Source organism: Rutilus rutilus, assembly GCF_951802725.1.
Source record: "Rutilus rutilus genome assembly, chromosome: 5".
Classification (NCBI taxonomy): Eukaryota; Metazoa; Chordata; class Actinopteri; order Cypriniformes; family Leuciscidae; genus Rutilus; species Rutilus rutilus.
In genome coordinates this window covers 44137101-44150315 of record NC_140213.1, presented here as the reverse complement: position 1 = coordinate 44150315, position 13215 = coordinate 44137101, and the positions used below count along the sequence as shown (strand labels likewise).

Genomic DNA, 13215 nt, shown 5'->3' with positions numbered 1-13215 from the left:
CTGTCTGCCCTTTGGCTTGTATGTGTGTGTGTGCGTGTGCGTGTGCGTGCGTGTGTGTGATAGTCCGGGCTTGATGGACAACTTTTAACCAGCCCTAATTAATTCATGTTACGGATATGATCACAGAGATGGGAAAGTATTTTGCAAACAGACGGGGTCCATTGTTCTCATTGACTTCTTCGTGTGGGATATTTTACGCGGTGGAAACAATAATATCTGTACATTTGTTTAAATCGAAATGCCTTTTCTTGCTACATTTGTATACACAAGTGCACCATTGCCTTGTTGGTCGAACTTAGACCCAGAGGTTCAAATACAAGCAGAGAATGAGCTCTTTCCAACAGAGCCATTTGATGAAATTACGTTCTCATTTAGCATTGAAAACCGAATTATGGCGTCTCAAAGAGTGACGTAATGAAGGCAGAGCTGTGATTTCACAAAGCGGGACATTATATGATATCAGAAAGCACATTGTCAAACGTGTGTGTCACAACAGTTTTATGTTGTTTTGATTTTTCAGCTGTTGGTGCTTTTGTTCCTCCTGCACCAAAACATATTATTACTGTATCTTTTACGAATATGATCTGTCTCTGATATTATAGCATAAGGAGATGTCGGTTAAATGATACAGTATCAGTGACTCTGTGGTCTTCCACTTTGCAGAAGCTCTTTGCTTAGATTAAAGGGATACTCCACTTTTTTCGGAAATAAGCTCATTTTACAACTCCCCCAGAGTTAAACAGTTGAGTTTTACCGTTTTAGAATCCATTCAGCCGAACTCCGGGTCTGACGGTACCACTTTTAGCATAGCTTAGCACAGATCATTGATTCTGATGAGTCCAGTAGCATTTCTTTCAAAATGACCAAAGAGTTTCAATATTTTTCCTATTTAAAACTTGACTCTTCTGTAGTTAAACCGTGTACTAAGATCGACGGAAAATGAAAAGTTGCGATTTTCTAAGCCTATATGGCTAGGAACTACTCTCATTCCAGCGTAATAATCAAGGAACTGTGTGGCTGTACCATGGGTGCAGTAGGCGTAATGATATGACGCAGCGCCTGAAAATAGTCCCCAGCTCGGTAACTTCTTCCAACGTGACCGGGACTAAGTTTGTCTAACCTATTAGACCTATTTTCAGGCGCTGCGTCATATCATTACGCCTGCTGCACTCATAGTACAGCCGCACAGTTCCTTGATTATTACGCCTGAATGAGAGTAGTTCCTAGTCATATAGGCTTAGAAAATCGCAACTTTTCATTTCCCGTCGATCTTAGTACACGGTTTAACTACAGAAGAGTCAAGTTTTAAATAGGAAAAATATTGAAACTCTTTGGTCATTCTGAAAGAAATGCTACTGGACTCATCAGAATCAATGATCTGTGCTAAGCTATGCTAAAAGTGGTACCGTCAGACCCGGAGTTCGGCTGAATGGATTCTAAAACGGTAAAACTCAACTGTTTAACTCTGGGGGAGATGTAAAATGAGCATATTTCCGAAAAAAGTGGAGTATCCCTTTAAGCTGTTCTAGCTATGGGCATCCTAGGTATTTTCAAATTCACAGTGCTTTGAATTGACACGGTGCAATGCAATATATCAGATACTCTGAACCATGTAGCAAATCAAGCCAATTGTATGATAAAAGTCATTTCTGATGCTACAGTGTCACAGTGAAGATTTGAGACAACTTGGTTTGTCGTTCCAGTTTACCTTGTGTATGGTTTACTCTGCTGAGACCTCAGTGATGGGACGGTCATGTATGTCAGTGCACGGATTGATAAGTGAACTGTTTCACTTTCTAATGCACATTTTAAGATCGCCTTCAGTATGAGTGAAATAGAACTACTTGTTAAAGAGCTATTTCTCCTATATCATCAAAGTTGGGTGTAACAAGAATCATCACAAAACATTTCAAACTGAAAATAACATGGTGCTTTTTCAATACTGTTTGTATATTCTTGACTAAGAAAGCTGTCGTTGGAGATTTGAGGTTGTTGGTTAAGGACACTCAAGATTTCAGAGTGCTTTGCAGAGTGAGTTTCAGAGTTCTCATATTGAACAGCATATTTAATACATACTGAACAACCCTTGTGAATTATATAATCTGACGTTCTACACTCTCTCTCTCTTTTCACCCTTTCTCCATTATGCTATATTTCTAGCCCTTTAATGAATGGAGAATGGCATTTCATATTGTTAGACTGTGAAATCTTGGTGTACTGTCCTATCTTATAATATCTTTGTATGACGTCCAATTTTTCTTGTAAAGGAAATGTCTACAAAATAAACATATTCACAAAGACTCTATCTGTTAGTTTTTCAAACATATTATAATTTTTTTTTTCTTTCATGGTATAAATTGAATCGGGTAACGCTTTATTTTTATGTTTTTACTATTGTAATGACTATAAATTAGACATAATTACATGCTAACCCTATAGTAAGTAGGCTACATGTAATTCATTAATATTACGCAGTACTTAAATGCATAACTACAATGTAACAGGGACACGTTAAAATAAAGTGTAACCATATTTTGGGATCTGTGGCATCTGAAAACCCTTAGCTCAGACACTCAAACAAACAGTATATGATTTCATATGTATATGTTATTAATGAGCTTTTAACGGCATCTAGTGGATACAATAGAAACAGCACATTAAGTTGAGAGATGTTCAGAAATCAGAGAGATGGTTCACCCCCCCCAAAAATACAGTATTATCCTAATTTACTAACCCTTTTGTTGTTTATAAAGCCGTAAGGCGTTCTTTAACAGGTGAAAAAGAAAAACAGATGAGTAAGACACCATTAATAGCATTGCATCTCTTTTCCATGTAATGAATGGCGACTGAGGTTGTCATGGAAAATTCCGCTTAATAACAACCCTTCCAGTTGTACCAGTAATTGCACACAAATTGACCCACTGGAGCAACAAAACGTTAAATAAAACATGTTTTGGAGCCAGGGATTGCCCAGTTCATTCGGAACATTCCGGTCAGCCGATTCGTTCCGAAGACGGAGAGGATGTGACGTCACAAGATTTCCGCAACGCGTCGGTTTTTCCCTGGCAAGATGGCGACCGTCACAACAGGTAAGAGAAAGAAATGACCCTTATTTTTGGAATAAGGTGCCTGTACAGGTCCGAAAAGCGGCTTAAATCAATAGTTAGCTTTCTGCGGTGGGACATTCAGAGGGGAATGGCTTGGAGAGGTTTACGTTTGGTCTTCACGAAGGGCTGAAGCGCAATAACAGCAGCTGGGTTCAATGAAACAGGCCCCGCGCTGTATTACTATTGTCTCCTTTTTACCCAACATTGTTATTAATATGCTATTTATATCCCTCAAACTTGCTTTAAGATATCTTATTAGCGAATAGAGTAAAATATGTTTGTGTTGTGAAGTTTAGTGGTGCACATACACTGTTAATGGGCATTTTTGTAACAGACATAATATAAGGCTATATGTTACGTTAGTCTGTTTATTAATAACTGTTAGTATTTTTTTAAAAGAATGTCTAGATGTCAACAGACCATTATGCTCTTTATTCTAAAACCATTTTCAGTAATTTTGGTGTTATATGTATATGTAAATATGTTTATAGAACAATTCCCTTAAAATAATTGTGCCTTTCTGTATGAGTAAAAGTAATAATTGTTTGATACTCCGCTAAATATAATAAACTGGTTTGTTGTTCTTATCTAGTCTCAGTGCCTGGCGAGGTTGGCTGGTTTATGAAGGATTTTTGCACCTTTTCAGCTGTGAGACCAGCTAAACCAGCTTGGTCAGTCTTTGAGATCAACTAAGACCAGCAAAACCATTTTAAGGCGTTTTTTCAGCCGGGTTTAGAATATACTGTAGTGTGGGCCAGTGATACGACTGACACACTGAACACTGACAGGTTAATCCTAAATTGAAATAAAACCTTAGACCAGGGTTTCTCAAACTCGGTCCTGGAGGGCCACTGTCCTGCACAGTTTAGCTCCAACCCTGATCAAACACACCTAGCTGTGAGTTTCTAGTGATCCTGAAGACATTGATTAGCTTGCTCAGGTGTGTTTGATCAGGGTTGGAGCTAAACTGTGCAGGACAGTGGCCCTCCAGGACCGAGTTTGAGAAACCCTGCCTTAGACCATAAAACCCTTTTTTGACCATTATCCAAACAGCTAGTTTTGTTAAAGAAATTCGGTCCTCCTTTACTCACCCTCAAGTTGTTTCAAACCTGTATGAGTTTCTGTCTTCTGCTGAACACAAAAGAAAATATTTTTAAGAATATGGGTATCCAAACAGTTGATGGACCCCATTGACTTCCATATTATAAAAAAAAAATACTATGGATGTCAGTGAGACCTCAAGAGTTGTTTGGTTACAGACATTCTTTAAAATATCTTATTTTGTGTTCAGCAGAAGAAAGAAATTCATACAGGTTTGAAACAACATGAGGGAGAGTAAATGATGACAGTTTTTGGGTGAACTATCCCTTTAAGCTTGTGAATGACCTTCAGTTACTGACACAAGACTCACAGCTTTAAAAATAACACCCCTGCAGCTGCTCTGGCTGACCATGTGTTCTCTCTTTGTCGTTCATATCCTATATGCTGCTGACCTCTTTTCCATGTTGAGTTTGGTCTACGCCAATTTTTTATTTTTATTTTCCCCATAGAATTGATTTTCTGTGCCTATTTTTACCTTTATGAGGGTGTTTTTCCATATCCAATTATCTAATTAATGGCAACTATGCAAATTAAAGTAAATTATCAATCTGTGCAATATAATATCATATATAATGATATATATTTTTTATTTGCACATTCATCAACACTTTCCTCTGAGACATTAAATATTCAAATCTAAAAGCCATGATAAACAAAATAAGTTAACAATAATAACTATACGGTTATCCGGACCACACCTATTTGGGTAGGGTTAGGTTAACCGTATAGTACATTTACGTGTGGTCATGTGTGGTCCGGATAACCGTATAGTACCCAAATAAGATAGTGTAAAACTGCTGTACTGATTGCTTTCATTTTACAGTCATTTGTAACATTAAAAAAATGCACACATTTCTCATTAGGTGCATCCGTTTGCATACTTATGCACTGATCTGTACTGAGTGTCTTGTTGTATAAATACTGCGATTAGTGTGTTCACACTGAAAATTCCAAAAAGAAAAAGTGCACTCTAAATATCCGGATGATGCATTTAATTACCTGTAAACAACAAGTGTGGAATTTTTGGACACTTTATGCACTTACCTGTCGCAGTTTCCCCTCACGTAGCTGATAGGGAGGTGCTATACCAGTCTCCTTATAAAATTCATACACTACACAGTTAAGTAAGTGTATAGTGCATAATTTGAGAGACGACTTCAATTAAACATTTTCATAATGTATATAATCACTGTGTTTTCCTTGGTGCTTTAGCCACCTCAGAATGGATCCAGTTCTTCAAAGATGCTGGGATCCCTCCTGGACTGGCTGTCAACTATGCCGTGTCATTTGTTGATAACAGGTAAAAACAAATGTTTTCCTTTTAATGTAGTGATCATGAACATCTGTACTGTTCCTGTTGGGGAAAGTTACTTTTAAAAGTAATGTGTTACAATATTGCATTACCCCTTAAACTTAGTTACGTTTTATGGAAATTAATTCGTTACATTACTTTTGCAATTTGCATTACTTTTTTTTTCTGCTGGGCTTGCTTGTTTGTTTGTTGGTTTGATTAATTTTTTTTATTCATTTTGAGGAATACTGAATCTGCATTTGTGCAAGTGAGATGAGTAAACGCATGCACGCATTTAGTCTTAAGCTACAATACCCATCATGTTCACTTCACACACAACTCCTCTGCACTCACTCCTGATTTCTCTCTACATCAGGACAGGAGAGTTGTCAGTCAATGCATGGGAAAACAGCGTAACTTGCATTACTTATTTGAAAAAGTAACTCTGATATTTTGTTGTAAATTTGAAAGTAATGAGTTACTTGTGACTGATTACGTAACTCACGTTACTTGTAATGCATTACTACCCCCAACATTGCCTGTTTTTAAGAGACTGTTTAAAAAAAGGATTGATCTCAGCCTGCTTATGTGTGCTTTAATTTGCTGGATGTTTTTCACTATTTTGAAAGGTCAGGATCTGGTCTGCTCTGAAATGTGAACAAACAACATTCTGAACACAACTGGAAGCTGTAAATGTCTCAAAGTACCTTTTTTTTTTTTTTGTCCAGGATTCAGAAAAACATGCTCATGGACCTCAGTAAAGAAATAATGGTGGACTTGGGAATCACAGTCATCGGGGACATCATAGCAATTCTCAAACATGCAAAGCAAGTGTATAGACAGGTTGGTGCAAATGCTGGATTTTGATGTATTTGCGTCTGTAAATGTTGCAAAAAGTGAAATGGGTCTAATAAATGTGCCAATATTTTTGGCAGTTTGACATTATTGAAACACTTAAGTTAACCTGCCAAGTATAGATGGTCAACAGTCAATATTTACAGACAGAATTATTAATAGATTGAATTTTTAATTGTCAATTTGGAATAAAATAGTATAGTACATAACTCAGCAGCATTCAGAAACCCTGGTCTCTAGATATTGGTGTCAGTATTTGTTGACCACTAAAGTGTGGCATGCTTATGAACTACTCTTCCTTTCTCTTAATACAGGATATGTGTAAAATGGCAACCGAGGCCATTACGGCTGGACAAACTAGTGTACAGGCTGAACTGAGACGTACCGCTAACACTCGTGAGTATTTTAAGTATTAAGTTGTTTTGCATATACTTATTCCTCATGTCCTTAATTGAGAGTTTCCCTGCAGTTCTTTACTGGTTGCTCATACAGGGAGTGATTTATCTTTGTCTGAATGGGCTGAAGCTGTAGCTCTGGTAATGTTCATGTTACTCTGACAGCTGCCACACGCATGATTGCCAATGCTCTGAGTCGGGACTCCCCGCCGAGCACTCCTGCCCGGCGCCCTGACAACCGGATATCAGTGACGGTCTCCAACGCCAGTGCCAAACCAGGTACCGGTGATTGAACTTTATGTAGATGAGTAGAGATGCCAGTCAAGGGTTTAGTGAATGCACCTTGCTAGTCTTTAACTGCTCAGATTATTACAGGACACAGAAATTATAAATATTATTTACACTATTGTTCAAAAATTGGGTTTGGTAAGATTTAAAAAAAATTATGTTCATCAAGGATGCATTTATTTGATCAAAATCCAGTACAAACAGTAATATTGTGGTAATATTAGTGTAATTTAAAATAATTTTAATACTTTAAAATGTAATTTATTTGTGATTCTGTTTCATTCTAATATGCTGATTTGATGCTCAAGAAATATTTCTAATTATTATCAATGTTAGAAGCTGCTGCTTAATATATTTGTGGAAACCGTGATACATTTTATTTTCAGGATTGTTGATGATTGTTGATGAATCCTGAAAATGAAAGTTCAAATGAACAACATTTATTTGAAAACTTGAAATAGAAACCCTTTGTAACGATGCAAAAGTATTTATTTACATATTCAAATATTTCACTTTTGATCAATTTAATGCATCTTTCTTTCTTTCTTTCTTTAAAAAAACCCCAGCATTGACCCCCAAGCCTTTGAACAGTAGAGTAGATGGGTTTGGATGAACTCTTTAAATGGAATGGGATGATTTAAAACTTTCCCAGTTTTAGTTCCCAGCAAGCCAGCAGAAGAAAATGGGTTGCAAAAGAAGCGCCGGCGAGTCACTAGAGAAATGGAGGGGAAATATATCATAAACATGCCAAAAGGCACGACCGATCGCACCCGACGCATCCTGGCACAGCAGGCCAAGAAAGGTGCCCTGACATAGTATATTTGTTGAGGCTTAGAGCTTTATATATTATTACTGTAATTTTAAGTATTGAAATTAGACATGCCAAACTGAAAATTTGCAGTTGGTACAGATGAGATTGATTTAATCTCATCATCTTCCCTTTCATTGCCACAGCCAAGGTTTTAAAGCGTACTTCAGTGTTTGACAGACTTGGGGCAGAGTCTAAGACTGACACCGTCTCGACCAATAAGGTGAGAAATTGTATTGATTTTGCCTATCAGATAAACGAGAGCATTACACTGATACACTGTACACCCATACACTGATAATTGTTTTCTCTTTATTACACATTTATTGACTCTGTAACACTACAATGTTCTTGTAGTTAACATTAGTTAATGTATTGGGCCTCATGAAACACATTTTTTTGCTATATGTAAGAGTGTTCATGTACTAATCTCTTTTTTTTATTGCTAATGTGTGAACAGCTTGTAACGAAACTTTAAAAACGAGACCTTCCCCGACTTCCTAGCTTGTCTATGAAAGCCTGTTGACTGATTTTTATGTGAAGGATTCGGGTCGTTTTTGCCGGGAAAATCAAAAGCATGTGACGTTTACGCTCTCGAGAGCCTCTCTTCCGTTCAGTGACACGTGAAATGAATTCTTAATGTTCAGGATAATGCTGAAAGAGCCATTCTGTACTGTAATGCACTGTAAAGAGATTCATTCAAACTATAGTCTCACACATAACCAGATCTATATAGTCTATAGTCTCAAATATACTTTATAATCAAACTATCATAATAGTGTAATTTGAATGACCTGATCTGCTGACATGATGCCAAGCTTGTGCATGAGCTGGTGCAAACATCCACATCGCTATGTTCAGATGCTTTCTTAACTGCTGCTTTCTTACCGCTGTTGTGAGAAATATGTAATATTTACATATTAATCTAAAAGTTAAGAATGGTGTCTGTTTGTTAAGGGTATTTCCAACTTCTTTTTACCCCTAAACAACAATTTGTTGTTTGCTCAACGACCACCGGTGTCGCTAATATCGAGTGTTTCTGAATTCTACATAATAGCCCTTTTAAATAAAAGGAGAAAATACTATACTACCTCATATAATAGGACTCTGTATAAAAATAGATGATTATATAAAATGGAAGTAGAAAGAAAATATTCAGTGTTTGAAAATTGCTAACTTTTACTATGCTTATAAATGCAAATTTGAACAAATTATAAAGAATATATAACGCTTGCTGGCTCTGGGAGAGAGTGAGACAGAGAAACGTATTTTGTATCATATGCAAAGTTTACAACATTTAAATAGACATATCAAATGGTAAAAATGTGTATGATTCAGTATTTTAGCTGATATTACTCTTGACAAAGGTCTGATTTTTGAGAGACACACCGAAGACGGCAATACAGCTAAATGTGACCCTGGATCACAAAACCATAAGTCGCACGGGTATATTTGTGGCAATAGCCTTACAGTACATTGTAAGGGTCAAAATTATCGATTTTTCTTTTATGCCAAAAATCATTAGGATATTTAGTAAAGATCATGTTCCATGAAGATATTTTGTAAATTTCCTACCGTAAATATATAAAACATTTATTTCTGTGAGTGAATGCAGCACAATCGCGAACATAAATGGACAACTTTAAAGGTGATTTTCTCAATGTTTCGATTTTTTTTGCACCCTCAGATTTCAGATTTTCAAATAGTTATATCTCGGCCAAATATTGTACACCATACATCGATGGAAAGCTTATTTATTCCGCTTTCGTGTGATGTATAAATCTCAATTTCAAAAAAATTTACCCATGTGACTGGTTTTGTCATCCAGGGCCACATATATATTTGCGTTCGTGCTGTGCGTCATTTCGTTCATGTAGTTTACACTCATTCACTTCACACACTCATTACTATTTTTATAGAGGTTTATGTGTAATATCATGCTATCCCCTGGATCGGCTGCTATCCAGTAAACACGAGGAGTGACTGTGTCTGCCTCTGTATATGGGATGATATTTTCCCATCATTTGGTAGAATTCGTGAAGCCATTATCGTATAAGGTATTCAGAAGAGTATTATTTGTTGCTAATGCATTAACTAATGTGAACTAATTATAAAGTGTTTCAAAAAATAACTTTTTTGCATCGTTGTCTTCCTGTCTCGTTTTGTCGTGCAGCAGCCAACAGGTGTGTTTAGCCGACTGGGTGAGGCAGAGGCAGAGGAAGATGAAGAGCGTGGAGGGAAGACCGTTAATATCACTGACTCCTTCGAGGACAATGAAAGCGATGATGAAGGCTCAGTGCTGCAGTATGCCGGCGTCCTCAAACGACCTCCACCTTCCTCTAAAAAAGAGAGCGTAAACACCAAATCAAAACCTCTCACTCTGCGTCGACTGGGCCACAAGTACAAACTCCCCCCATCTGAAGGCACACCACCTATATCCTCTACCTCCTCCTCCATCATCCAGGAGGGGACCCCTAAACTGGGTGTGCTGCAGAGACTGGGAAAGGCCCCGTCAGTCAACCCTACCTCCTCTACTCCTCTAGTCAGTCAGCCTGCAGACACGCAGGACAGTCGAGTCACGAGTAGCAGAAGCAAAGCCCAGGGCAGCTTCGCTCTGGCCAGCCCTAAGGTCAGTAGCAGCACAGGTGACACTCACGGGGCTCAGATGGACGCTGGGGCAGTCAGTGTATTTAAGAGGCTGGGCACCCGGAAAACCTAATGCACAAAAACTGAAAAGGACACCCCTTTTTATCCTGCTTGCTCCTTTTATAACCTAAAACCCACCTGAATTTCCATTTGAGTGAGTGGAGAAACTCTAGGACCACCCTTGATGGCTTGGGAAGTCGATATGCTGTACCTCATTAAGCGTTATGATTATGATATTAGGGGACGAAAAGGGACGGCTGCAATATGTTAAATGTCAGCGTGTGTGTGGACATACCTGATTTTTGGTTGTAGGAATCATTCTTTATCCTGCTTTCCTACTTTGATAGCTACTCTCCTGCGCCCCTGTGAGTGAAACATTTTCCCACATTAAAGGGGTTAATAATGAAGATTTTAAAATGCATGACGCCCGGCATCAAACGCTCGAAATATCTTTTTTTTTTTACTACGGTAGCTAAGAGACGTAAGTGAAAGCATGTGCTCTGTTTACCACAAACACCTCCATGAAGAAAGCTCATGTTCAACCATCCTCTTACCTCCTCCTGTTTTTGAAGAGATAGTTCACCTAAAAATGAGTATTGTCATCATTTACTCACCCATTTGCTCATTTCAAAACTCTGTGGAGCACAAAAGATGTTTAAGAAATGTCTTTTTGTTGATCAAATAGCGGACACTTAAATGATTTGGTTATCGACATACTTCTGCAGAACAAAAAAGAAAATAAGTCATACAGGTTTTGGACATGAGGGTGGGTAAATGACGACTTTTCTTTTGGTAACCTATCCCTTTAACTTAAAGGATCAGAAAAGCCTTTTAATGCGCCTTAAGCTGTGGTCACACTGGACTTAAAAAAAAAAAGAAAATTCAATATTTAACAAGTGATCTATAAATATGCATATAAATATCTACTGCATACCTGCAGCTTGAACGTTTGTGTTCCTTGCGATCAGCTAAGAGGTCACGCCGTGACGTTAGCATGTCTTTACCATACAAATTCAAAGGATCATGTTCCCCAAAGTTGGGCTTTTGAACGCCATGTAACAAAATGTAAAACTTCTCCCACATTCGCATGCATATGATTAGAATTTAAGTGTCGTGTGACCGCCCCTTTATGACCACAACTGTTACTTTGCTTGAAATTACACAGTCAGTGTGTAAAAGAGCCTCTGCTATCAAATTTCCACATTTGAAATGCCACCCAATGGAAATTTGTGATGTACTTGGGCAAGCAGAGCAAATATAGCATTGGTAATAGCATGCTGTTGCCAAGCAACACACGTGGAGGTGGACCCTTGTGTCTTGTGTACGTTTTCACCCCTTTACACCGTTTACTACAGTATCCACTAATCATCCTGTTCTTATAGGTATTCACCTTCACTTTCTGTGTTTTATGTCATGGTTGTTCTGTTTTTATAAACATTTTAATTTGAAGCATCTCAAATGCAGAATTTAAGTTAGATTGTTTAAGGAAAAATAACTGAGAAAACATTTTAACTGGGTAAGTTTATAAAATATTAAGATTATTTGTTTTTGGAATGGATTGAATATAAAAAAGATAAAACAGAAAAAAACCTTGAATTGTCTCTTTTATTTTTCAAATGTCATGTGAAATGCTTGAATTATATATAAATTGAACTGGGTTTTAGAGCGTATTATAGTTACATCATGCTTATTATGGTATCTTGGTGGTTTGAAGGGCTGTCATTATAATCCTATTTGAATCTGAGTGCATTTCACAATGGAAGCAACTGATCGACGCAATATGAAAGCGTTTAAAGGGATATTTCACTTAAAATGAAAATTCTGTCATTAATTATCATGTCGTTTACAAACACATAAAAATGTCGTTCATCTCCAGAACACAAATGAAAATTTTACGTGTTTGTAACGACGTGAGGGTGAGTAATTAATGACAATTTTCATTTTTGGGGGAACTGTCCCTTTAAAGACGTTTACTGCATAATTAGTTTGATAAAGAAGGTCACTATAGATAATGACAATTTTTTTTTAAATAATTTTTATAGTTTCTCCAAAATGAAAGGATAGATGAGTCGAAACTGATGTGCTTGCAAAAAAAGCATTGCACTGAAGTGTGTTTAATGCATGCTCTAGTAAATGACAGATGGCGAGGACTACACAAGCCCTTATGTCTATAGTGTTGTACAACGACTTCAGCAGTTCATCACTGTTCAGCATTTGGCTCTTAATGCTGACTCGGTGTTTTCATTTAGGCTGTTATTAATTACAATGTACTACTAACACCAAAGAGATTCACTGGTATTTTTATGTTGTTAGTAATAGATTTAAAGCAAAGTAATATATCTTTTGGATACACAACAATTTAGCCTTTAGATGTGTATTAGTCAATTATCTCTCCAGCTTCAGCAGACTTGGGTGTTTCGCCAGGAAAATGAATCATTCAAGCTCCCAGGGAGATTAATTCCACTTGGATCTGGGAGACAATTTAAGGGCACAATTGACATGCTTCATGAACCGTTTTTTTTTTTTTTTTTTTTTTTTTTGGTCTAAACTATATACAGCAAACCAGCTGGTCATACCATGTTGATTTTATTCATTTATTTTTATTACATGTTTGATCAACCAGCTACCATGATCCAAAACAGTTATGAGCTGGATTGCCTAGCTTTTGCTTTTAACGATAATGACGTAAAGATGGGCAGCCTTTGCATTGTTTTAAATGCATGT

At 37.2% G+C, this 13215-nt stretch overlaps 1 protein-coding gene across 3 annotated transcripts; it reads left to right on the top strand.

Annotated features, from left to right (window-relative positions):
* The first annotated feature begins 2970 nt into the window (after nt 1–2970).
* On the top strand, nt 2971–11562 carry cUnh19orf47 (chromosome Un C19orf47 homolog). Of its 3 annotated transcripts, none has more exons than XM_084409761.1 (8): nt 2971–3089; nt 5421–5508; nt 6228–6342; nt 6669–6750; nt 6915–7028; nt 7690–7839; nt 7992–8068; nt 10019–11562. In XM_084409761.1, exons 1-8 carry the CDS (start codon nt 3071–3073, stop codon nt 10562–10564), a joined length of 1191 nt encoding a protein of 396 aa, XP_084265887.1. In that variant the 5' UTR covers nt 2971–3070; the 3' UTR covers nt 10565–11562. The 3 variants fall into 3 exon arrangements, with proteins under 3 accessions (XP_084265887.1, XP_084265888.1, XP_084265889.1); XM_084409762.1 differs by having other exon boundaries at nt 2981–3089; nt 7696–7839; XM_084409763.1 differs by lacking the exon at nt 7690–7839 and having other exon boundaries at nt 2981–3089.
* Nucleotides 11563–13215: the final 1653 nt, after the last annotated feature.

Bases quoted from the DNA above. Each gene is read 5' to 3' on its own strand.
- cUnh19orf47 (XM_084409761.1), top strand. The intron at 5,509-6,227 runs GTAAAAACAAAT...TTTTTTGTCCAG, and splicing joins GTGTCATTTGTTGATAACAG to GATTCAGAAAAACATGCTCA. The intron at 6,751-6,914 runs GTGAGTATTTTA...TTACTCTGACAG, and splicing joins GAGACGTACCGCTAACACTC to CTGCCACACGCATGATTGCC.